The following is a 24560-nucleotide window of genomic DNA, read 5'->3' as shown; positions in this document are numbered from 1 at the left end:
AATATATACAGTATCCATTTCAGGACATTCTCATTCCACACTCCTCATCCCCACTTCTCATCCCTGTTTTATATCCATCATCCCTACATCTCATCCCTGCTTCTTATGCATCATCCCTATTTGTCATCCCCACATGTCATCCTTTCTTCACAGCCCTACTTCTCATTCATCATTCCTAAATCTCTTTCATCATCCCTAATTCTCTTCCATCATCCTTACTTCTTATATTTCATCCCTGCTTTTTATCCTTACTTCTCCTCCATCGACCTTACTTCTCATCCATCCCTACTTCTCTTCCATCATCTCTACATCTCATCCCTACTTTTCATCGATCATCTTTTCGTCTCATCCATCATCCCCAGTTTTCATCTATCATCCTACTTCTTTGTAATCATCCCTACTTCTGATCCCTCATCTTTCTTTGTCATCCCTACTTCTCATCTGTCATCCCTGCTTCTCAACCCATATCTCTTTTTCTTATGCATACTTCTTATCCATCTTCCCTGCTTCTCATCCCCACTACCCATCCATCATCCCTACTTTTCATCCATAATCCCCACTTCTCCTATTCATTCCTACTCCTCATCCCTCCTTCTCATCCATACTTCTCACCCATCATTCTTACTTCCCATCCCTACTTCCTATCCATTACCCCTACTTCACATCCATCTTCTATAATCACTGCTCCTCATCCACCATCCCTACTCTTCATCCATAATTCTCATAGCTCATCCATCATCCCTACTCCTTATTCCTCATCCCTCAGTCATACTAACACATGTTTAGTGTTGTGAAACACCCCTCACACTGATTTGTTGGCAGCAGCCAATCAGAGTTAAGAGAGAGGGCTGCATTTGATTCCTGTGAATTCAAGGCTGTATAGCATTTTGTTTGATTTAATTAAGTGCCTTTCTGGTTGCACAGGCCTCTGCTGAAAGCTCTGGTGGTTTGGGGAAGAAAAGGGCCTTTACTTAGGCCATAAATCTGTACTTGGGGAAAGGATTATACCATTCATCAGAAAACCTTTCTGGTTTCATTTTCGAATACAGAAAGAAAATGCTTAAAAACAACACTGGGGATAGTGCTAGTTCATCAGAAACCTTTTCCAGTTTCATTTTTGTAACAAATATAATGTTTTAGTCTGAGGCTACTTGAAACTGTTTTTTCTTTTCCTGCAGTTTGCAGATTTCAGGCCCAGCTGAGTTTCAGTTGTGTAGGGAACCAGGAATAGCAAGGCCTGAACAAAGGGAAAGTTCAAGGTAAATGCAGCTTAAATAAACATAAAAGCCAGCATGCCTTTTAAAATGTTTCATTTACAAACCCATACTGTCAGCAGCATGCATAACATCTAATATGTGCTCATAAATAACATGTATTAATTTTATTCTTAAGGTATTTAAAGTAAACATTGGGGTCAGGGTGAATGTTAGCCAATTAAGGAGACTCACCTTCATGTTTCCCTTTTTCATGTTAACACGCTGCATCTGAATGGTGTTTTGATCTCTTCTTCCCTAATTGCCACATATTTGTTTGCTTTTTAAGGACACCATGATGAGAGACTATTTGTAATGACATATTCAATTATTAGTAGGCTTCAAATGTACAAAGTATAGCAATTTGATTAAACCTCATAACTCAGAAATCTTTGTATTTTCCCGGCAGATTTAAACTTTTTGCACCCACCATTTGGTGGATATTTTTAGCTGCCTGTCTATGGTTTTGTTGAAATCGGAGTTTAACATCACAAAAAGATTTGGTTGACTGTTTTTTTGCATTTGCACTTTATATGTGGCATTGCAACAAAGGTTCTGAGACAGCGATAATTAAATTTGTTGGTGTTAAATGGTGTCCCAGGTATTTTATAAAAGGTCTTTATTGAAACATTGCTAGCAACACTTAACAATTTGGAGGCAACATATTTGAATGCTGCAATTAAAATATTTCCAAAAGGTGTCTGTTGCATTATCCTTACAATACCACTAACAAAAAACAATAACTCTCACTCAAAAGTTGTTTACATGATTATCCCCAGTGCTTATTGTCTCTCATTGAAGCATGGTCAATGCACCCCAGTAGTGCACTTTAGAACCACCCGCTACTTTAGTACTGTGAATACCACTCATCATCAGTAACCCCAATGCTGCAGTGCACCACACTCTATTATTTCTATGCTCTGACCCACACACTGCCTTGCAATTCAACTTGCTGATGAAAACTATCATCTGTTACTATTCTAATAGTGGTCCCGAGGACAGCTATCTTGCTCCATTTTTGACAAATTATAGAGCTCCAAGAATTAGGAATAATGCTCTTAACAAACACTATCTGATTTTCTCCTATAGGACTAATGACTACAAGTCAAGAGATTGTGCCTATTTATAGAGAGGAATATACAGCAGCTCTGGATTACAGTATACATAATATCAGGCGCTTACCACCCAGACCCAAGACACACTACACTTCCACTCACTCAGCTCTGTTTAGATAGTCCTTTGTCACCAAATATACTTCCCATAATCTTGGATACTGGTTTCATATATATGCAGCCATCCTCTACTATATCAAGAAACACCACTGTTGTAAAAATGTGTTTTTTCTCTGACAGCACAACCTGGGCAGATCTTATAACTATGGTAGGCACCAAGGCATCTAGGTCCTGATTTAAGTTGTCCGCAGTAGTATTACTGGGTGTGATACCTCTCCACCCAAATATAATAAGCCTGATGATTCTGCACAAGAATTTTCACAGTCCAGGAACACTGGACCCAATACTACCAGCCCAAACATTGCTGTGGGGTCCTGCTGCAACAACAAACTGGCCCCATCCCTGGCAACTGCCTGACACCTTTGTGGTGCACTGGAGAACTTGTAAGGCACTCCCTGATGGGACACATCATCCCACTCAATCTGCCACTCTTTACCTGCACTCCTCATCTGTACTTACTTGCACTTCCATTTACCAACTGCCAAAAGCAGATTGTAAACATGGATGTTATTCTCCTCACAATTGGTCATTTCAAGCAGAGATTCTTGTAGAAAAACTGGGTTAAACCATTGATAGGTATTGGGTCTGTAGTTGGCAGAGGTACGCACCCTCTCCAAGTAGTACCACAATCCTAGTCAGGGTAAGTCATAACCGAACCTAAATTATCCTGTGCTCACCCTCTGGTAGCTTTGCACAGAACAGGCAGGCTTAACTTAGAAGGCCATGTGTGAAGTATTTGTGCAATAACTCATACATTAACACAGTGAAAATACCACAAAAAGACTCCACACCAGGTTTGAAAAATAGAGACTATTTATCTGAATAAAACGAGACCAAAACGACAAACGTCCATCCAGTGGAAGTAGAGATATGAATCTTTAAAGATTAACTGTGAAAACAGTACTTAGAAGTCACTAGCAGTCAAAAGGTTACTTCTGGCTGTGAAGAACTTGTGCAAATCCAAAGTTCAGGCTGACCCTAATGGAGGGTAAGCCAGCTGCAGAACCCACACAAGTTCTGCTGAAACAGTACCTGTGTTGGAGCAAAGCGTCCAGGCTGAGGGTATGATGCATCAGTATTTTCCATACAGTCAAGTCACTGCCTCGTTGTTGGGCTCTATTGAAGGGAATGAGATGCGTTGTCTTCAGGCCATGAAGAGCATCATCGGCCAGCCACAAAGGCTGTGAATCTGCTATCGTCAAGCAGCCGCTTCGTCAGCATCAGTGAGCGATGCATCAATTTTTCTCCTACGCTGAAGGCGATGCATCACTTTTTTCAGAAAGTAGCTGCAGAACCCACTTCTGAGGCCCATAATTTGAAGGGGACATCTCAGGTAAGGGTGACACTCACAGAGAGCAGAATCCAGCTGCAACAGTTGTAGGCAGTCTTGGATGTCCCTGAGACTGCAGGAGATGAGGCCAAGCCAGCATACCCTTGGAGATCACTCAGGCGGGAAGGCAGTGTCCTTTCAGCAGGCTCAGATAGCAGCAGGCAGCAGGGCAACAAGTAGAAAAGCAGTCCTTCCAGAAAAGCAGTCCTGTTGACTCCTTTGAGGAGAACAGCAGTTCTTCTGACTGAGGTTTAGTTCCAGGTCCAGAACTGTCTATTTGAGGGGCTCACAGACCCAGTACTTGTACCCAAAAGTGCCTCTGAAGTGGGGGAGACTTCAAAAAGTGGCGTTTAAGTGCTCCAGGTCCCCTTTCAGCCCAGTCCTGTCTGCCAGGCTGCCTGTGGGGGCTATCAGTCCTTTGTGTCAAGTCAGGCCACTATCCTGTGAAGTGTATGTGTGAGTCCCACCACCCTTCCTGCCCAGGAAGACCCATCTGTATGCAGATGAATGCAGATGCAGTTGAGTGTCCTGTGTCTGTGGCTGTCTGGATGAACTGCACAAAGGTAGCTGTCACCCAGCCCAGACCAGATGTGTACTGGAGACAGGCTGTAAGGCACATAGAACAGTAATAGAGGAGAAATGCTCACTTTCTAAAATAGTAATGTGAAATCCGACGGTACTAGTAAAGAGGATTTATCATTACAAGTCAAATGATAGGAAGCATGGTGTGGCTAAACCTTAAGGGGCTATTTATGGGGGTGGGTGCAGTGCTGCAGGCCCACTAGTAGCATTGAATTTACAGGCCCTGTATGCACATGTAGTGCACTTTACTAGGGATTTACAAGTGCATTAAATATGCAACTTGGGAAGGGGCCAATATTACCATATTTAGGGGAGAGAGCACAAAACACTTTAGCACTGGTCATCAGAGTCCTAAAATCAGCAAACACTACATCAGAAAAATGGGGGGAGGCAGGCAAAACTTTGGGGAAGACCATCCTAAGGCGGTCAGGTCTAACAACCATTTATTCCCCTTTTCAAAATGATTAATTTGTTACAGCCGGATTTATGTGCAGGGGTAAGTTTGCACACTGGATTTCCAGCCACACTTTATCCCCTCACATAAGTTCATTTCCTTGCAATCAGGACCAAAGTTGGCAAAGCGCTAGCCAACCAACAGCACTGTCTTCAAAACACCAACATATACCTTATAACCACTCCGATAAACCAGAATAAATTTTGCATACCATCAAACCCTCAATACTGCATCACAATTATTTCCCCGGATTGTGTTACATATATGGAAAGCACCTTAGACCACCCAGAAAATTATAATTTCACCATCCAATCTGAACATGGACAAACCATGAGTGCACCAATCTGTACATATCAAACACAAAATAAAGTTTCCAACTAATAATTTCTAAAATGAACAAACTCTCTACTAACCTTACACATACAAATACCAATGTTCAGTAGAGACAAATATTTGATGTAATTTCCATGTCATTTCATCAGTAGGCATTAAGCACACGCCCATAACGTAATAAATGAAAATATCATTGTCAAACCCCACACAGGTTTGGTTTTTTACATTTACAGTCTTATTTAGGCCTCAGCAGGTATCCTACCATTCTACCAGGATGTCGGAGGGTAGTACCTCTGCCACCATGGCAGATGGCTGTCAGCCATATTCTGACACCTCCATCTCCCTGACAGTGAATCTTGCCTGCCTGATGAGGACCACTCTGCTATAAAAGGTGCCTACATTATGGCAGCACCCTTCAAAGAAGCAAAGTTTGATGAACAGCCCACATTTTTAAAGTGCCAGCTTGGCAAAGTATTTTTGATCTAAGAAAACATCCTCCTAAAGCCAGATTTTTTTTCCTCCTGACCAAATGCCTCATACATGTAGGACACTTTTATCCTGCACGTGGGGGGCCATTTAACATTTCTGTGCCCATGCCCGTAATTTATTGCATGACGGACACTTGCAGGGAAATGACTGACGGTGCCCAGAGGTCCTGTGGTTCAAAGGCCATCAGATCAGGGATTGCCACTGGTAGCATAGTAGTTCCATAAAATGTAAATAGAGCGGGGAACCACAGGACTGGTTTAGTGGTATGAATGCTGGTTTTTCGTTATTCTTCCCATCCTGAAAATAGCAGAAGAAAGTAATTACTTTCAGAAGAGTTAGGTACTAGTGTAGCAAGCCTATTCACTGAGGCCAAGAGACAAAGGAAAATAACCACCTCAACATAGGCTGAATGCAATCTGGACCAGCTAGAGGTGTACAGTAGTGCTCTTAAACTACATGAGTACATTCCATGAACTAATGTTTTCTTCAAACTATGATGGTTGAATAGAAATGCACAAATTTCCATAGGGTGGATTCTCCAATACATTTGTGTTTCTAAGACATGTGCAACTAAATTTAAAATCCTATTTTGTGATTCACAAAGCATGAAATACATTTATGAAGGGATTTACTGTAACATAATATTGCATCATCCGCAAGTGTTTGTGACCCATGGATGTAATTTAGAAGTCAGCAGGGTTCAGACCTGCGACCCCTGGCTTGCCCTTTGCGACCTCTGGTACTGTCTTTGCAACCCCTAGCCTAAGAGCTGGCAAAATCATTGCCAAGATCAAAAGGACTGCCCCATCATTCTATTTGACCCATGTTTAGTATGCTGACAGTGATTAATTGTATATTATTTGCTATTAGTATAATGGACAATAGAACATCAGGAGATTGAATGGGGTGTTTTCTGGCAGTTGAGATAAGTGAAAAATGTTTTAAAGGTATGTGCGAATGTCTGCTGGTGGGAGGGTGTTTGTGGGACCAAGGGAGTGTTTAGGTTTAAGTGTCTGTCTGTATGTGAGCATGTGTGTGGGAGCGACAGTGACAGGCAGAGACAGCTAGTGAGTGAGAATAAATGGGATTGATTGTCAGTGAGTATTAGTAAGTACGAGTGAAATAGTATAACAATGAGTGAGAGTGACAGCGAATGAGTGAGAACAAGTGAGTGGTGTTAAACTTGTAAGTTTCCCTTTGGATCTAGCATACTGAAGGTAATTCTAGGCTTCTAGAGGCACCTGTGGTAAAATACTGGCACAGTGTGGGCATACTGTAGCTAATTCTTAACATAACTGGGAACTGTGACAAAATACTGTCGCTGACATAATAGGGGTACAGCCTCACATATTGGGCCTCCATAACAAAAGGTTGGCACTGGTATACTGGGGTCTTTTTGTGGCATGGGGCACCCAGCAAAAAATGCTACAATTCACATATTTAAGCTAATTTTTGGCCTAATGAGTACCCATGGCAAAATGCCGGTACTGGTTTATCGGAGGTGATTATTGGCACAATGGAGGACAGCCGTTGACTAGAGGAGGGGTACAACCTTAACAAAAAACTGTCCCTAACATGCTACGGAGTAAACTTTGAAATAAGGGCTAACCATGGTTTATGTCAGGCATTAGCAGCAAAATTCTGTGACTGGTATATTAAATGTCATTGTTGCCATATGGGGACACCTATGGCATATGATGTTAACCCATGACAAAACTCTGGCCCTGGCACAATGGAGGTTATTTTTGGTATGTAGGGTCAACCATTAAATATTTTGAGAAAAAGTGGCACAAATCCTGGGTATCATCAGATTTCACTGGCTTGGCACATCATGAAAGGACTTGTATATTTATTGAGTGACATTTTAGCAAATTTATGTGAAACGTTTGCTTTAAAATGCTCCAATTTTTCAAAATTCAGTGAGGGTAGCTTCAGAGTCAATGGTTCCTCCAAAAACAATCATTGAGTATGCCAACAGTTTTTGATTCTTAAAGCTGATAATTCAGAGTGATAAGTATGAATTTGTAGTTGCTGTTAATTATTATAAGAGTTTGTGTGGCTATGTAGCCTGGCCAAATACATCTCCACCAACTCTAGTTACAGCCCAGTTCTCTTAACACTTTTAAGTGATAATATATGATTTACCCATCGCGTATTACTGGCGTTCTCCTAAATTACAAGGTGTAAGTCACAATTCCTGATAGGATTTGGCAATGCAGTGCCAACACTCAGGCTCCCTCACGGTCACTACAAGTTTATTTTAATTGGTTTTGTTATTTTATAACAAGCCCTTATCAGCTATTTGGGATCGCAGGGGAAGCCTCAAGGCCTTCCACGCGGTCCCACTGGTTCAGCAACCAAGGAGCTGCTTCAAGCAGCAGCTCCATGGCTGCTGAAGCAAACCTTTAATTTCTGTTCCAAACCTGTTTGCAGGGCTAAGGTGATCTGAAACATTACTTTCTATATAGTCCTGGGGAGGTGGTGGTCCTGGTGGCTGTCTGAGGGAGGAGGGCAGCCCTCCACACACAATATTTGGAATGCCCCAGGGAGGTGGTGATCCCCAGGACTATTGCAGGACCATGTGGTCCCCCTGTGAACAATATTTATAATGCCCTGCAGATGTGGTACTCCCTGGGGTGGCTAAGGGGCCACTTGGCCAGCCCACAAGTCAATAAAATGAAGCCCTGGGGAGGTGGTGGTCCCTGGGGTTGTGGGAGATGCTGATGGGCTTCCCCCACACAATTCACTGTTTTGCCCTGGGGAGAAGGTGGTGCCTGGCGCGTGGGGGCCTGCGGGTCCCCCCACATAAATCACATTAATCGCTCTAGGGAGGTTGTGGTCCCCAGGGCAGTGGGAGGGGGCAGTACCCCACCCCTTCCCTATTAAAAAGATAACAGTGCACACCTGGCCAACTCGGGGGCTCATTTAAAAACCAACGCGGAAGCATGCGCTTTAAAAAAAAAAAAAAAAAAAAAATGACTGCAGATTCGTGAACCCATTGCCATTCTGCCCAAAATTCTTTTTAAAAAATGCCTTTTAGGCTCGGGGGTCCCTTTGAGAACCCAGCACCAGACCTAAGAGGGAAGGGTGTTCATACCCTGACCCCTTTTGTATTTTTTTATTATTTCTCTCTGGGCTCGGCTGAAGCCGAGTCCCAACATGGCTGGCAACACTTCCTTGCTGAAGTGTTGGCGGCAAGTCAGATCTTAGCACGAGATCGGGAGGGGTCGCGAATCACCCGCATCCCTAGATATACAAATTTGGACTTCCTTAAATTTCTCAAAAACTACTAAACAGATTTACACCAAATAACAAAAAGGGCTCTTTCTGGACCAAGAGCTACCTTTCTGCCAAATTTTGTGTAATTCCATACAGTGGTTTTTGGGTGATTACTGTTTAATTTTTCCAATGGCAATTAACATTGGAAACACTCTAAATATCACCCCCTCCTTTATCTCGCACCCGCTTGACGGATCACCCTGAAACTTTCTAGACAGCAGCTCATGTGACTGTCAAAGTTTGGGGAAATTTTATGAAGATTCGTCAAGTTGCACCAAAGATATAGGTAAGCAAAAAACTGCTTTTTCTGCAGAAACTAGGTCCTAACTATAACTACCTAGTGGCGACAGACACTAGGATATATATATATATATATATATATATATATATATATATATATATATATATATATATATATATAGATAATTGGTCTCTGTAACATATAATTTAATGTATGTTCTAAAGTAAACAGGAACCAGCAAACAAGTCTTCCCTCGGCTGAGTCTGCATTTTTATATACGTTTGGGGGGGGGCACAGTTGGTGTGCCTGTGTGTGTGTGTGCGTGTGTCTGTCTCTGTGGAAAAGGTCAAAATGCAATCTTTATACATGATTTGTAGGGATATATGTTAATTTGCTATACTGTAGATAAAACCTTATATTTAGAGACCAAATAGTGTTTTTCAAGAAAATCAGGTGGGCATTTTATTATTCTTATATTAAGAGAAAAGCTTATACACAACAGAAACATGGGTATAGTTTCAGAAGCTAACAAGTTGATAATTTTGGGGAAAATGTATTATATTTTGAAAATAAGTAAGGAGCTCACAACACAGCTTTCCACGAACAACCAGTGTAAGTGTTGCCACCACTTCACGTCTGCACACCTGGCCAAAAGCCACTGTCAAGATGAGACATAGGAGCTGTAACCTGACAACTATTGGTTACCATACAGCTCTCCCACTTTGCTTGTTCTTGCAGCCCAACGTATCCTACTCTACAGAAAACTACTAATAATACTTTATGCATGTTTTTCAAAATCTGTTTTAGTAATGGTCTGCAGAGTAATTATTCTATCCTTGAATTCACATGTGTCTACTGAAATACAGCTAATGCAGTTGGAACAAATTTGCTATGACTTGCTAAAGTGCTTTCCTGACTTGTGCTAACTGGGCCTCACTTAGGCCTCAATTATCTTTTCTTAAAAAGGGAAGTCAAAGCATCACATTTGCTCATCTTTTTACTTTCTGCTGTACAAACTCATGCAAGATGTGGATCTGTTTTTTTTCCTGAATGCCACTAAGTTCGAAGGCACACTAACACGTTTTATAGGTCTTCCTGCTTGTAAGCGGTAAACCATTCTGAATGAATGAAATACTGTTGTTTATGTAACTAGTTTGTTCTGACATCTCCAGATGACAGAGGTTAGAGGAGCAGAATCAATATTCATGTTTTGGGCTAGTGCCAAAATGTTAAGATTATGTGACAATTTTAAAAATCTCACATACATCTATAATTTGATTTGTTGAAAATGTAATTCTTACCTCAGCAGCACAGAGACTTTGTAGTTCTAATGAGTGTCAATGGAGAAGTAAATGGCTATATAAACAGTTTATTGTGAATAGTTCAGGGAATTTAGGTCTCTGATAGTGTTGCTGCCCCATTTCTTACTAATTTTGTGGCACATTTGGGGTTTAGCCTAGTATTAATTCTGCCTATTATTCTGCACTTGTTCTTATTACTAATTATTTCATGACAATGATTTCATGCATTTAAATGGGATTTGCTGCATCTGCACTCTATTTCTGTATTCTTCCCCTATGTATTCCCTAAATTTTACTTTAAAACTCATTTTGAAGCAGTCTTTTCTTTTTTTGACTGCATTTTGAAATGCTGTTTTGGTCTTTATCTCTGGGGCATATTGACTCATGAAACTGAGGTTAACACCATCCCGATCCACCTAACTCATGGACAAGCCACTGAGCTGTAGAATTTAGGAGTACAGACACACTACACTACATGCCCCCCGAGTTCCTCTGTCCTGTCAGTAATCAAGATAACCAACAAGCAATGAAATAAAGGAGTTCTCTGCATTTTTTGAATGATAATTAACGGCTATTCAATGCACTTACAAAATCACAGTTATGTGGGATGTTATCCAACTTACAGATTGCTATGCTTTTAGCCCTTGACTTGCTACATTGATAAACCACTTTCCGATTTGGTAGAAAGAAAATGTATTTCTCCTATTAGGGTTGCACAGGTTTATTAGTGCACAAACAGAATATACCATTATGGGTTCTCACATAGACTGCAGTGTTTGTTGCAGTCACATCAGTTATGCAGAGTATACTTTATTTCTTCTCAGCATGGGGCCTGAATCACAAAGAAAGTCATGGGGGATCTAACAGCACTGAGTAAATTACTAACTTTCATAGAATTCACAAATAATCCCAATAGTACTCATAGTAAATTGCACGACGGCTACAGCTTTATAAGATTACTGAGCACCAACATCATTTTTCTCAGATGTGTAAAGAACACTAGTGAATATTTCGACAACAGCACTTTTTCAAATAACGCTTATTTGCACTTTTATACTTGTTTTGTTTCTACACTGAAATCTATTACCTTCCCCATCCAGCCCACAGAAGGACTCCTTCCCCTCTTCCTAACCCAATTTAGGGTTTGTACCTCCTCATCCCCAGCCCTATTTGTTTTATGATGGAAATATACCAGCAACAGTTTTGGAAATACCTAACATCCACAAACTGCCCCTATGACAGGTTGTGCTCCCACAGAGGCCTGTGGAGAGTTAGGCATAGGCCATGGCTGAGATCTAGGCCGTGTGGCAAACCCCCTTTGGGCACAGCTGAAGGCCATGATCTGCTTGGGTTGGCCATGCGCAAACAGTTGGGCAAGTGGCTGGCCGTAGGAGAGGCCCTACAGTTAAACCCCACTGCACACAACCAAACGCCTGCCACACAGCAGCGACTGATGCAAATCAATCCATTTACAAGCACAAATAGCCTTATTGTAAATTTACAGTGCATTTCAAAACTGAGAAGTGATCACTGGTAACAACTGCTCATCGAATGAATTATGAATAACAGAGTAGAAATGCCTGTGGCCTACTTTATAAGAATAATTCACAGTTATGTGTTATTGGTAAAAACATTTTGGAAAGCACAGCTTGCAACAGTCTCACCAAAACATTGTATTTTGCCCCTTTTATTTCAGCGTAGCCTTTTCTCTAAATTCCAATACACTTATAGCAATTCAGTTACTGCTGGGGCCTGCTGTACAAATCCAGCTCTAATTTAAAGTAAGTGATGGTAGGGGTAAGTCCTGTATCTTGACATGTGCGCAACAAGGTATCTTGGAATTCAGTACTGTTCTTCATACTTTTCACAATCATTATTTATATAAATTGAGGCACATAAAATTATTAAATACATTGTAAAGCCCTCTATTTCATTAATGTGAGGAAAACCTTACTTGCGCCATTAGAATCCTTGTGAACCACTCCATCTGTATATCCTGCTCATCACAACTTAGACGCCTGCAGCAAAGCAAAGTACAACAACGATGATTAATTGCCGGTCTGTTTTCTATATCAAACAATGTACATTGCTGCTGATTTCTACCCTAAAAATTAAGAGGTTATAATTCATATTGTATATGAAATGCTTTGATAACTATACATAAAGGTTAATGGGCGGTGCAGCAAAGATCCTTTATTATTACAAACCTAAGTGGTTGCTAAACTATTTTGATATCTTACAAATTGCCAGACTGAATACATTGCCCTTAATTCTCTGTGATCAATGCTTTCCGTGGGCATTTAAAAGTCGTAGGTCTCCTGCTGCCCACAAACCACAACTTACGAACACAGACAGACTGTGAGGACCAAACACTTGATAAGTACTGAAAAAGCGTACACCTAGATTGTATTTGCGACAAACATATACATATATGTATTTTCTTTTTATGAATGTTTTGGGAGTGGGTTGGAATTATACGACTGTCAGTCACTTAGGCACAGTGTAAAAAGAAGTAGGTTTTAGGCACATAAAGCAAAAGTGAATCAAATATCCACTTGTAGGAAACATCCTTATTACTTACCAGTAATCTTCATTACACCGAGATCTACTTTTAATCTAATAAAGGTGAGACACCTCTTGAAATAGGTACTTCCACTGCCTCAATTAGGATCCCGGGGTTATAATAAGAACATTACAAATGTAATCTCTCTCTCTCTCTTGCTCTCTGTTATATTATCATGAACATGTTTACAGCAATGAACCATAGCTGGAGTACTTGAGCAAAAAGGTTTTCATTAGACAGCACTAGCAAATGAATTGAGGAAAACCAATCTGAGAATGAATTACGCTAACCCACTTAAGGACTTTTCAGGTAGTAGCTTGTAGTTCTTTGCAAAGTACACAGAGAGCTTTATAGTAGCTCAACAATCATCAGAGAGAGGAAGCCCTTTTACAAAACGAACACAAATTCCCGAGCCCGCTGGTTAATTTGTTACAGATACATTCAGGAAATGGAGTCTTCTTTTGTATGTAAGCCACTGTTGAAAATTGCCCATTCTTCAGGGTTATCTGTAAACTTTTTGCCTTCCTCCTCCAATTGTTCCGGCCTTCTCTTTGTTGGCTTTTGGACTCTGGGCACTTTACCACCGCTAATCAGTGCTAATGTGCCTGTGCGCTCTCCCTTAAAACTTGGTATGATTGGCTTACACCTGTTCAGACTATTAATTTACCTGTAAGTCCCTTGTAAAGTGGTATACCATATACCCAGGCCTGTAAATTAAATGCTACTAGTAGGCCTACAACATTGATTGAGCCACCCACAGAAGTAGTCTTCCAAGCCTGTCTCAGGGACTGCATGCGCAGTTTACTGCCACATTGACTTGGCATTTCAAACCATTTGCCATGGTCTAAACCCCTTTTTTACTACACCTAAGTCACCCCTAAGGTAGGCCCTAGATAGCCCTATGGGCAGAGTGCTGTGTATGTAAAAGGTGGACATGCCCTTTTATGTTTTAAATGCCCTGGTAGTGACAAACTATTTCATTTTTCACTACTGTGAGAGATGCTCCGCATTGAGGCTTCTCTTATATTCTTTTAAGTGGCAATTTCTGATCTGAAAGGAGTAGCTTTGGCATGTTTGGAATGGTAGTAAGCATTCCTGTTTACTGGTGTAGTGGATTTTACATTAGTATTCTAGAAAAGCCACTTTTAGAAAGTGAGTTATTTCGCTGTGCTTACAACTCTATGTGTTTTTCAGTCTGACTCCAATCCACGTCTAGGGCAGAGTGACAGCTACACTTCATGCATACTTTCCAGACAGCCACAACACAGGGAGGATAGGGTGTGAAAGGAGAGGCATCTGCCTACTGACAGCCTTCCTGGTCTGGGAGAGGTTGTTCACACCTTACATGTCAATACGTTGTGTCCTGCCCTCACACAAAGGACTTCTTTACACTTTTCTGATGTCTGGAGCCAGGGCTGAGTTGAAAGAGGTTTGTGTTACACTTGAAAGGGTTCCTTTGAAGTCACCCCTTACAGCAAAGACATTTTTTAGCATAAGTACAGGGGATCTGACCCTCATGTTTGTCTGAAGGACTGCTGCGCAAAGGACTCATCTGGTCTACTCTTCTGCTGTTGCCCTGCTCCCTGCTGGTTGGCCTAAAGGACCCACAGGATTGCTTTTCTGGCTATTACCCTGCTGCCAGCTGCTCCCTGACCCTGTTCCACCAAGGCCCTGCGTTCTGCCACGAGGAACCGCCACTTGGACCATTGTTATTGTTGTGTGCTGGCCTGCCTGCTTGCAGCTCCCTACCCTGGGCCCAGCGTTCTCGAAGACTAGCTGGTTTGCCCCACCTGTTCATTAGGGCATCTCAGGGACCTTAAAAAGACTCCTTTCCAGATAATAGTTGGCCTCCTGAACCGCTTAGCGTGTGGGGAGCGGGTTATTTCTTTACAGTGCTTGGTGAGTGCTGTTTCGGATGGCTCCTTGAGGATTAATATCTGCTTGTGAGGACTTCAGCACCGTCAGAGTGCTGTTGGCTCCCCTCGCTACAGTCCCTTGTGCAGAGGCTCCAGGGGTTGTATATGGAAGCTGCTCAGTGTACTGGACTGCTTTTTCTAAAAGCGATCAGGCTTGCAAACTAGTTGGGGGTGGTCGATCCTGCTTAGGACTGGGTGTGCAGGGTTCATGCTCACACCACAGACACTGGAATGTGTATGCTGCTCTGGCCCCCCCTCAGTCGCCGAACAACGGAGACGTGCGGGGCATGCAAGAACTAGGAGCTGGGATTCCTATATGTCGGCATGACTTCACTTGACATTGTTAGCCGAGGCTCCCTCCCCGACAGCACCCATGACCACAGTTTCCCAAGTCAGACTGGCTGTATGTTTACCGTCATACCTATTTTGGGGCGCAAGGATGTCCCGAACCTGACAGTCTCTTGCAGTTCACCTCTCAGGTCCACGAGAACAGTGGTCCGCTTGACCTGGGAGGTCTCTGGACATGCTTTTGCCATGAGAGACATTTTTTTCTGACTTGCAGTATGGGGAATCCTCTGGAAGAGTCTTGGGAGGAGCGCAGTGTTGCCTCCAAAGCGTGATGGTGTGAACGTGCAGTAAAGTGTCAAATTCACCGAAGTCTTTTAGAATTACAGCATAACTCCTAATATAAGAGCATATGCACTGCCTCCTAAAGTATGCAAGTGATTTGTATTATATGGATCTAGTGATTGCCATATAAGCTTGTCTTTCAGTACTGCGTGCACTAACCCATGTTGTTTCACCCTAATTCATGTTGGTTGGCCAGATAAGTTATTCACTTACCTTTGTTGGTATTGCCCAGTGTTTAAGATTCTGACCCTTTCAATTTAAGTATACCAAGTTTTACCATAGTAAATGCATTTTGTGTACCATATGAAATGGTTTCATATTGTTACTTCTTTGCTTGTCCCACCACATTTCCAGCCCGAGGTTATTATGCATGTCTGTTGATACCTGCATTGTCAGAACAAAGAGTACTACTCAATTAATTACACAATAGGCACAGTACTTATGACTGATGTATCTATGGCCTAATGATATATTTACAATATAAGTAATCTGTTTTTATATAATTCTCTGTGGAGTCTCATTTGTTGTGTATTTATTGTGTCACTGGTGTGAGTGGGTTTTGCAAAAGCTTTACACATTGCCTCTGGGGATAAGCCTGACTGTTATATGCTAAGCAACAAGGGGGTGACCACAGGTTATCTTTGAGGTGTAACTTACTTGGCCTGACTTGAGCGGTGGGTTCTACCTGGATAGGGGCATACCCTAGCGATTTAGAAACCCCATCTCTAACAGCCACCAAAATAAAACAGATGTCTGTACAAATGTGATTCAGCAGTGGAAGGCATCCTCCCTAGTGACAAGCAACAGAAGAGGCAATGAATCAAAATTAATGCAGGTATGCATACATTTCCAGATGAATCATGGATGCCTTTTTGATGTCCAACAACTGTAACTGTCTATCCTCCAGAAATGTTGGACTAGGCGATATCATAGGATGACTCACATTCTGGTAGAAATGAAAACTTGTAGCACAAATAGAACTACACCCTCAAGAGTGAACTGCAAGCAAGGGTCAATACACAAAAGAACTTCCAATCCCCCAACACTATGCCAAATAGATAGCACTAAATAAATAACTTTACTTTCCAAAATACCTCTTTCAGGGGTTCACAATGATGAATTGGAACATCACTGAAGATAAGATATAGGTTCCAAGAAAAAAAGAGGGGAGTTACCAGAGGATGAAAAGAAAAGGCAACATCAGCAAAAAAAGTGAACCACATGGTTCTGGGACTTCGGTGAGACTTTACTGCTGTATGTAGGAAATTACTTTAGACTGGGACTTCATGATAGAAACTGCTTCCTAGGTGACATCACAGCAACTCCGATCCCTAGGGCCTGCAGCCAGCCTACCACTGCCCAACACGATGTTGGGGCTTGCACAGGCTCTGCATTGCTCGTTTGCTTCAGACCCCGTGAGAAGAGAGAAACTGCAGAGCACTTTCTAGCCCCAAACAGCAGCAGCCACACATGAGGGGAAGATAGAGGAGGCCTCCATGTATGGTGAAAGCCAAACCCAGCCAACACCCACACTGGATGGCCCCTGTGACGATCCAGTGATTCGCCATCTACAGCAGCCTTCTCTACTACCAAGCCTATGGGCACCCTAGCATCTGGGAGTTCACCAATTTGTACCATTTCAGGGCCAGCATAGCCCTTGCACTGCCCACCTTGCCTCATCCCCCTGAGGAGAGAAAAAATGCAGGACAATTTCTGCACATGAAGGGGGGGTGATGAAGACTCCAGTGCATGGCATGCATTGAGCCCAGCTGACGTCTGGACAGTGAGGCCCCGGCATCTGATGCCACAACTCCATTGTGAGAAGTGTCTTCAATCTGGGGGTTATTATACGAGGACTGCATCAAGCACTCACCACACCCACAGGCTCGTGACCGTGTGGGCCGCAATGAGGAGCTAGAGCCAGCATAGAAACATTTAGCACCCTTGCCCCGCATACTCATGCCCGTCATCACGCCACACCCTCACATTCCAGGCTACTCCATTGCAAGTACTACCTAAGGCCTGCAGCAGTGAGCATAACAGCCATACATGAGTCCTGACAAGAGTAGACAGCAGAAGGGACACTCCTCTTCCTTCCCACCAACTTGTACACTTCCAGGTCTTGACATGAAGACAATACTGCGCATCCGCCTAGCCTCAGGCGGGTCACCCCCCATGATCACCTCCCAGCAATGTCCCAAGAGATGGACCCAGCTGAACCTCACCAGCCTAACGGCTCCTAAGCCACTGATCCATCAATGTCACCAGCAGTGGCCTGGCTGGGTGACACACCTTAGCTCCTGGTCCACTGTGATGACTGAGGGAAGCATACTCTGCTGGGCTATTTGAGGACCCCTGTTGGCCTGGGGACACACATCTATGCACTGGACTATCACACTCACCTGATTGGGAGGCAGAGAGAGTCAACCCGGAGTGTTGGACCAGAAAGTCATTCAGCAACCAGCCAACAGGAAGGGCCCCTCCTCCCCTTCTTTCACTGACACCTCTCCTTCTGCTCCTGGCAGCCCAAACACAATGACCTGCTCTGGAGGGAGAGGTGACTGCCCACGCTAGATCAGTAGGTTGGTACCTAGGTGAGGACCCTTGCGGTACAGTGGGGGAAGGGGAATCTCACATCGGAGATCTCTTGCTCCCGTTCCTCAATTTGATTCTGGCGTGCAGCGCTGATATCCCCTCCTGTGACTGACACCCCACAGAGCAGCCGTGACTGGTGCTTCCCTTACCCCACTTGCTGGACCTCAACAGCACTGCAAGTCTCATTGGCGTGTAGTGGCTTGTGCACTGGGTGGTCCTGTTGCTCCCTACTCTTCCCCCAATAAATCTTCAGTGGTCAGCGCATCCCCCTGCTTTATCTCCACGGCAAAAGCAATTGGCAAACAAGGGGGGCAACACCTGCACCTCCACACTAGGCATTGGGGCAACAGGCTAGACAGTCAGAAATCCCCAATAGAAGATGATTTGCAGGTCAGCCCACCACCTCCAGATGACAAACTCAACAAAGTCCTTGCAGTCATCTAAAAATCCAGCCTATCCAGGGAGTCGAAGGCTGAACTTGGATTCCTTAGGGATGACCATCGGAAGCTGTCTGATCATGTGGCGGAAGGTGAAAAGGAGATGGCAGTACTACAACATCAGATGACTGATGCACAGCGTTCATTGTCAGACCTCCAGTCTCGATCCTTGAGGAGCGTGCGAAGGATGCACAGGACTGCTCTTGGAGAAGCAAAGTTCGTATTGTGGGCATGCTGGTGGGCCGTGACCCTTTGATGTCCTTGGACACCTGATTCTGCACCTTTGTCCCTGCCACAGACCTCACTTTCTTTTTCCCTCCAGAGAGAGCACGCAGGGTCTCATCAAAGCCACCGATTCCAGGCCCCCCACTCCACCCCATGCTGCCAAACTACTTCACTACATGGACTGTGACACCATCCTGTGGTATGTACAGGCAACACGTCCCTTAACCCTGGAAAACTGTATAGTCATGCTCTTCCCCAACTAAAATCTCTCCTGAGTGCCAAAAAGAGGCTCTGGAAGCACTGACTACAATACACCCTACTGTTTTTGGCCCACATTAAGGTTCTTTTAGAGGGTAAGTCCCTTTTCTTCATGGCACCTACCAATGTGTGGGACTGGATAGACCAACAACAGACTTGGGAGACGCTACCCAGACCATCAAGGATGGGGCACCGGAAAGAACACCATGAAAGTGGAAGGGCCTCCCTGCCCCAAGGCCCACACATCCACACTCTTGGAACAACTTATCGAAGACTGACGGGCAGCGATCCAAGCAGTGGCATCATTAAGAGGCAGTGCTGGCTCCTCAGAGGATGATTAAAGCATGAGCATTTTCATAACCAATGATGAATCTATCACCCCATTTGGTCCCAGCCTTCGCTCCCAGGCTCTGCCACAGGTTACGTCCCAGATGGCTGACACCATAGAGTCTGATCCAGTCTCGGTCTTTGAGACTCCCCCCACACCCTCCACCTCTCCACCATTCCCACACCATGAATTCCCTCAGCTGTTTGGCCCCAGTGCCCAGCTACTTGCTAAATTGGGTGGCCACTCACCACTTACATTTTGTCTTTTGTCCTTTCTCCCCCTGCCAGGTCGCAGCCACACCTTCAGATATGGTATTTAGTTTCCAACTTTTTGATATGTTGCAATTGCAGCACGTCCTGATTGCTTTTTTGTTGCACTTTACCCTTGGGCATTCCCCTACCTGCACTGGTTTGACAAGGGCAGTAACGCACTGTGTGTGGATCAGGCTGGTTCCTGTGACAGGTGAACTCCAACTGTGGACCCTCCAGGGGACTTTACCCTTTCCATGATAGGGGTCCCCTGGCAAATAACCTACACCTCACCCTAAATGTCAGAAGTGTGCACTCAGAGAGGAAAAACTACACAGTTTACTCTTATGAGCGTCAAAGTAAATAGATCTTCTTTCTCCAAGAGACCCACATCACTTTGCCAGAATTACAGCAGCTGCATAAGCACTGGAGAGGTCACACTGTAGCCACCACTAACTCGGCATATGCACGCAGGCCATTATCTGGCTCGACCCTGGCATCCCTTTCCAGGTGATGGACACCATAGTGGACAAGCAGAGCAGTTTGTTATTATAGAAGGCTGTCTTGACGGCTCCAGAGTCCTCCTGGGCAGTGTATATGCCCCTAGCACAAAGCAGGATGCTTTCTATGCCATGCTTTCACTAACACAAATACTGACACATAAAACAGGAACCCCATTGAAATCAGCCAGCGACTACAACTGCCCACTTGATATTTCCATCAACTGCTCCCCTCCTCCATTGCCACATGTGCCTCCCCACATGCAATTGTCATCTGCGGTAGTGGCTAACAGCTGGGCATTGGCCGAAGTGTGGCAGTCTATTCATCCTGGTGAGCGGCTCTTTTCCTCTATTTTCGGAGGTGCATGACCTCTATGTGCGTCTCAGAAGGATCTTTACGTCGGACTGTCTCCTGGATGGGACTATTGAAGCTCCATACATTCTGATCACAATGCTCTCACCGTGGACATCTCCTGGAGCGCTCTATGGCCCTGGGGCTTTCATTGTACCTGCCAAAGGAGACACTGGATGATCCCTCCTTTCAAGCATCTCACATCATTCTCACATCTCACATCACATCTACTGAGTGGGACGCCTTCAAGGTGCTCATATGCAGGCACTGCATCCAAGAAATATCCAAGGTCCGCAAAATGCTATATTTCGAAATTACCAGGGCTGAATAGCTGATTTCTGACCTAGACGAGATAGTGGTGCTTGATGCTTCTAATCAGGCAGCACTCTTTGACGCCAAGACTCAACCTGCTACAGTCTTGGACCACATGCTCTGCTTCAGTTTCAGGGTGTATGAGGCTAAAACACACCAGGAAGGAGACAAATCGGGCATTCTCGTGGCTTGGTGGTAATCCTGCCAGCACTCCTGTTCCAGTTTTATCAGAGAGATTACCTCACCCACTGGGGTCGCCTTTCACACCCAGCAGACAATCCTGGAAGCTTTTTTTAGTTATTACTGCACAGTCTATGTTGCAACCCCACATCCTTCGGCAACCGAGACCAGGTGTCTCCTCCCAAGAATCACCCCAATTTGCTGAGAGGAATTGGTTAAGCCTTAACCATCCAAGAGATGAAACAAGCCATCTACACATTGGCTACGAACAAAGCGCCCACCCTAGATGGTCTTCCAGTTGAGTATTACAGCACTTTCTGTTCCCTTCTTGCCCCTCGCTTAGCCGAAGTATATGAGGAGGCTCTAAGTACCAAGATTCTGTCTCCCTCTCTGTGTGAATCCCTTCTGGCCATGCCCGACCATGATCTGACCCTTCTTGCATCTTATTGTCCCATGGCCACACTTAAAAATTCAGGTAAAGATACTTGCTGAACTATATGCCCAACTCCTGCCATACCTAGTCCACCCTCATCAAAATGGCTTTGTCTCTTGATGGAGCACCTCTCACAATGTAAACCACCTTTTCCACCTGATGGACCAGGGCCCCAATAGATTTCCCTATGCTGCATGCCTTATTCTTGATTTAGAAAAAGCCATTCAACACCTTGGAATGTGATTACTTCTTCCAGGTAATGTTCAGGATAGGGGTGGGTGAGCACCTTCGGTTATATGCACAATTACTTTGTACTGCTCACCAATCTAGAGTTCACCTGGGCCAATTGGTCTCCCTGGTGTTCCCAGTGGAGAGGGGTAAAAGACAGGCCCGCCCCCTCTCCCGTTTGCTGTTCACACTCACAGTGGAGCCTTTGACCTCCTGGCTTTGTGTGGAAGGAGGGGATTGGGACATCTTTCTCAGCAGTGTGACCTACTCTGTTTCTCTCCACGCAAACAACCCGCTACTATACATGTGAGACATCCCTGCAGACCTCCACCCCAGCCACACTACGTTAAGTTCCTTCACACATATATCTGGATTGCGGGTCAACTGGGTGAAATCCTGAATGTTTTCCTTGGGAGACACATTGCTCCCTGTCGAAATTCAGATGGGTGGGCATCAGCTGGAGTGGAAAGTAGATGCTGTTTGATATCTGGGGTTCTGCTTATACTACACTCCTGTGGATCTCTTCGTAGACAACATCCGCAGCACCTACACGGCTCTCAAATCCCAGGTACAATTCTGGAATCACTATGATAGTCCCCACTGGCAAGATAGCCCTATCTAAAATGATCATGCTCCCCCAGTCTTCTTTATCATTTTGCCAATCTTCCAGTTGTCTACCCCCGAAGTTCTTTTCATTATCTAGATGCTCTACTGTGAAAGCTTATCTGGAATAACAAATGCCATCTTATCGCCTTACAGAAATTGCAGCTGACTATTGAAAGGGGGGGGGTTAGGTGCACCATTGTTTGAGGCTTACTATCTGGCAGCCCAGCTTCAGTGGATCTCACGGTGGCTGCAGAGCACAACCTGTCAGAAGTCCACACTGTCATGGGTCCCCTAACAGGTAGCCCAACTCAGTCAGTGCCTGCAATGCTTGGCAAGTATAGCCTACAAATTCATTCATAGACAGAGTGTTCTTTCCAATGAGGTTTCAACACTTGTATCTACTGCTTCTGACAGATAGGTGCCTCAAGAAGACTGTAATATACAATTGAGAATCTTTTAAACAAATTACTTGGCTTCAGTGAACTCAAGAAATGTATGTCAAAGTACTCATTTAGGTATATCCTAATCAATAACTCGTGATGCAAATTTTGTCATGATCCCTACTAAGATACACCAAACAGCCAGACATGGTAGAAGTGTAGTTGTTTAGTCACAATGATGATTGGCATGATACTTCAAGGCCAATTAATTGTGAGAATAGGCTTTTACTTCTTTCATCACCTCTGTCTCATTGATTTCTATCACTATATGTTCAGTGGACGAAAAAATTAACATTAAACATGATAGTTATTTGGCAAATGTAGAACCAATTGTGAGAATTAAGCCATGTCTGTAAAGGCACTGAGTATCAGGGTCTTTGAAATAAAATACAACAGCTTGTTAGACCTGGCATCCTTGGCGTGGTCTTCCCTGTCATTTTTGCTTCTGTTTCCCATGTTTCGATTGTGTGCAGGACTTTGTTTTTGCTGGTTTTGGTACTCTGAGCACTTTAACACTTCTGACCAATGCTAAAGTGCAAGTGCTCTCTGTGTAAACTACATGTGTAATTGGCTTTTCCATGATTAGCATATCTGATTTACTAGGAAGTTCCCAGTGCACTATAGGTACCCAAGGACCTTTAAATCAAATGTTGCAATGGTCCTGCAGCATTAGTTGTGCCACCCACATGAGTAGCCCTGTAAACATGGCTCAGACCTGACGCTGCAGTGTCTGTGTGTATCTTTACTCTGCCTATTTGACCTGGCACGTGTACCAACTTACCAGGCCCACCCTTCCCTTTTTGTAAATGTAAGGCACCATAAAGGTATTCACATGGGCAGGGTGCAGTGTATGTTAAAGGTAGGACACACACTGATGTATTTTACATGTTCTGAGAGTGAAATACTGCCAAATTCGGTTTTCACTGTTGCAAGGCCTATCTCTCTCATAGGTTAACATGTGCCCTGCCTTTAAATATCTTTTCAGTGCAGTTTCCATTTGGGAGCTGATAGAGTTTGGGGTCTCTGAACTCACAATTTAAAACTACATCTTTTGGTAAATTCGTTTTTTAGATTGTCAGTTTGAAAATGCCACTGTTAGAATCTAGGCTTTTTCTTGCTTAAACCATTCTGTGACTCTGCCTGCTTGTTTATTTCCTGTCTGGGTCAGACTGACAGTTGGGATGCTTTTGAATCTCTACTAGACAGTGACACACAGGGGTCTGGGTTGTAGCCTGCATATCCTGATGGGTCATCTGGGCTAGAGTGGAGGGAGGATTTGACACTTACACCTGAATGGGCTGTGCCTGCCCTCACACAATGCAGTCTCCAACCCCCTAGTTAGTGTCTGGGGCTACTGGGCCTGGGCAAGGCAGGATCTTGTTAAAAACAGAGACTTTATTTTGAAGTTTGCCTACTTCAAAGGCAGAAAGGGGTATAAGCAGTGGGCCCAAAACCCCAGCTTTTTAGAACACTTCTGAATCAAAAGGAACCTCTGCCAAGGAGAAGGGCTGAAGAGCTGGAGGAGGAGGAGTGCCCCTTTGCTGTGTGTGCTTTGCTGGGTTGGCCTGCAGTTGCTGCTTCTGCCTCAGAAATGGCAAAGACTGGACTTTGCTGTGTATCCTGCTGGAGAATATTCTCTAAGGGCTTGGACTAAGCTTGCCCCCAGTTATGAAGTCTCAGGGCTATCAACAACTTCCTCTACCAGCACCTGGACTCTCTTGCTAAGACTCCTATCCTGCCAAGTGGTGCCTAATCCAGACCCTGGGCCCTTCAAAGGAGAAGCTAGTGATAAACCAAGAAGAACCAAGTGCACCG

The 24560-nt window shown here is 44.0% G+C and overlaps 1 protein-coding gene across 1 annotated transcript in view; it reads right to left on the bottom strand.

The window, feature by feature from the left end:
* ARAP2 (ArfGAP with RhoGAP domain, ankyrin repeat and PH domain 2) overlaps window positions 1-24560 on the bottom strand; it is a 1093539-nt gene that overhangs the window by 70220 nt on the left and 998759 nt on the right. The window contains exon 31 of the mRNA XM_069202133.1: window positions 12449-12512. Coding sequence (XP_069058234.1) covers window positions 12449-12512 — 64 coding nt within the window. The remainder of the gene's footprint in view (window positions 1-12448; window positions 12513-24560) is intronic.

This window comes from Pleurodeles waltl, chromosome 1_2 (genome assembly GCF_031143425.1).
Source record: "Pleurodeles waltl isolate 20211129_DDA chromosome 1_2, aPleWal1.hap1.20221129, whole genome shotgun sequence".
In the NCBI taxonomy this organism is placed as follows: domain Eukaryota; kingdom Metazoa; phylum Chordata; class Amphibia; order Caudata; family Salamandridae; genus Pleurodeles; species Pleurodeles waltl.
Note: the sequence above shows the minus strand (reverse complement) of the source record. Positions and strands in the feature narration are given on the sequence as shown.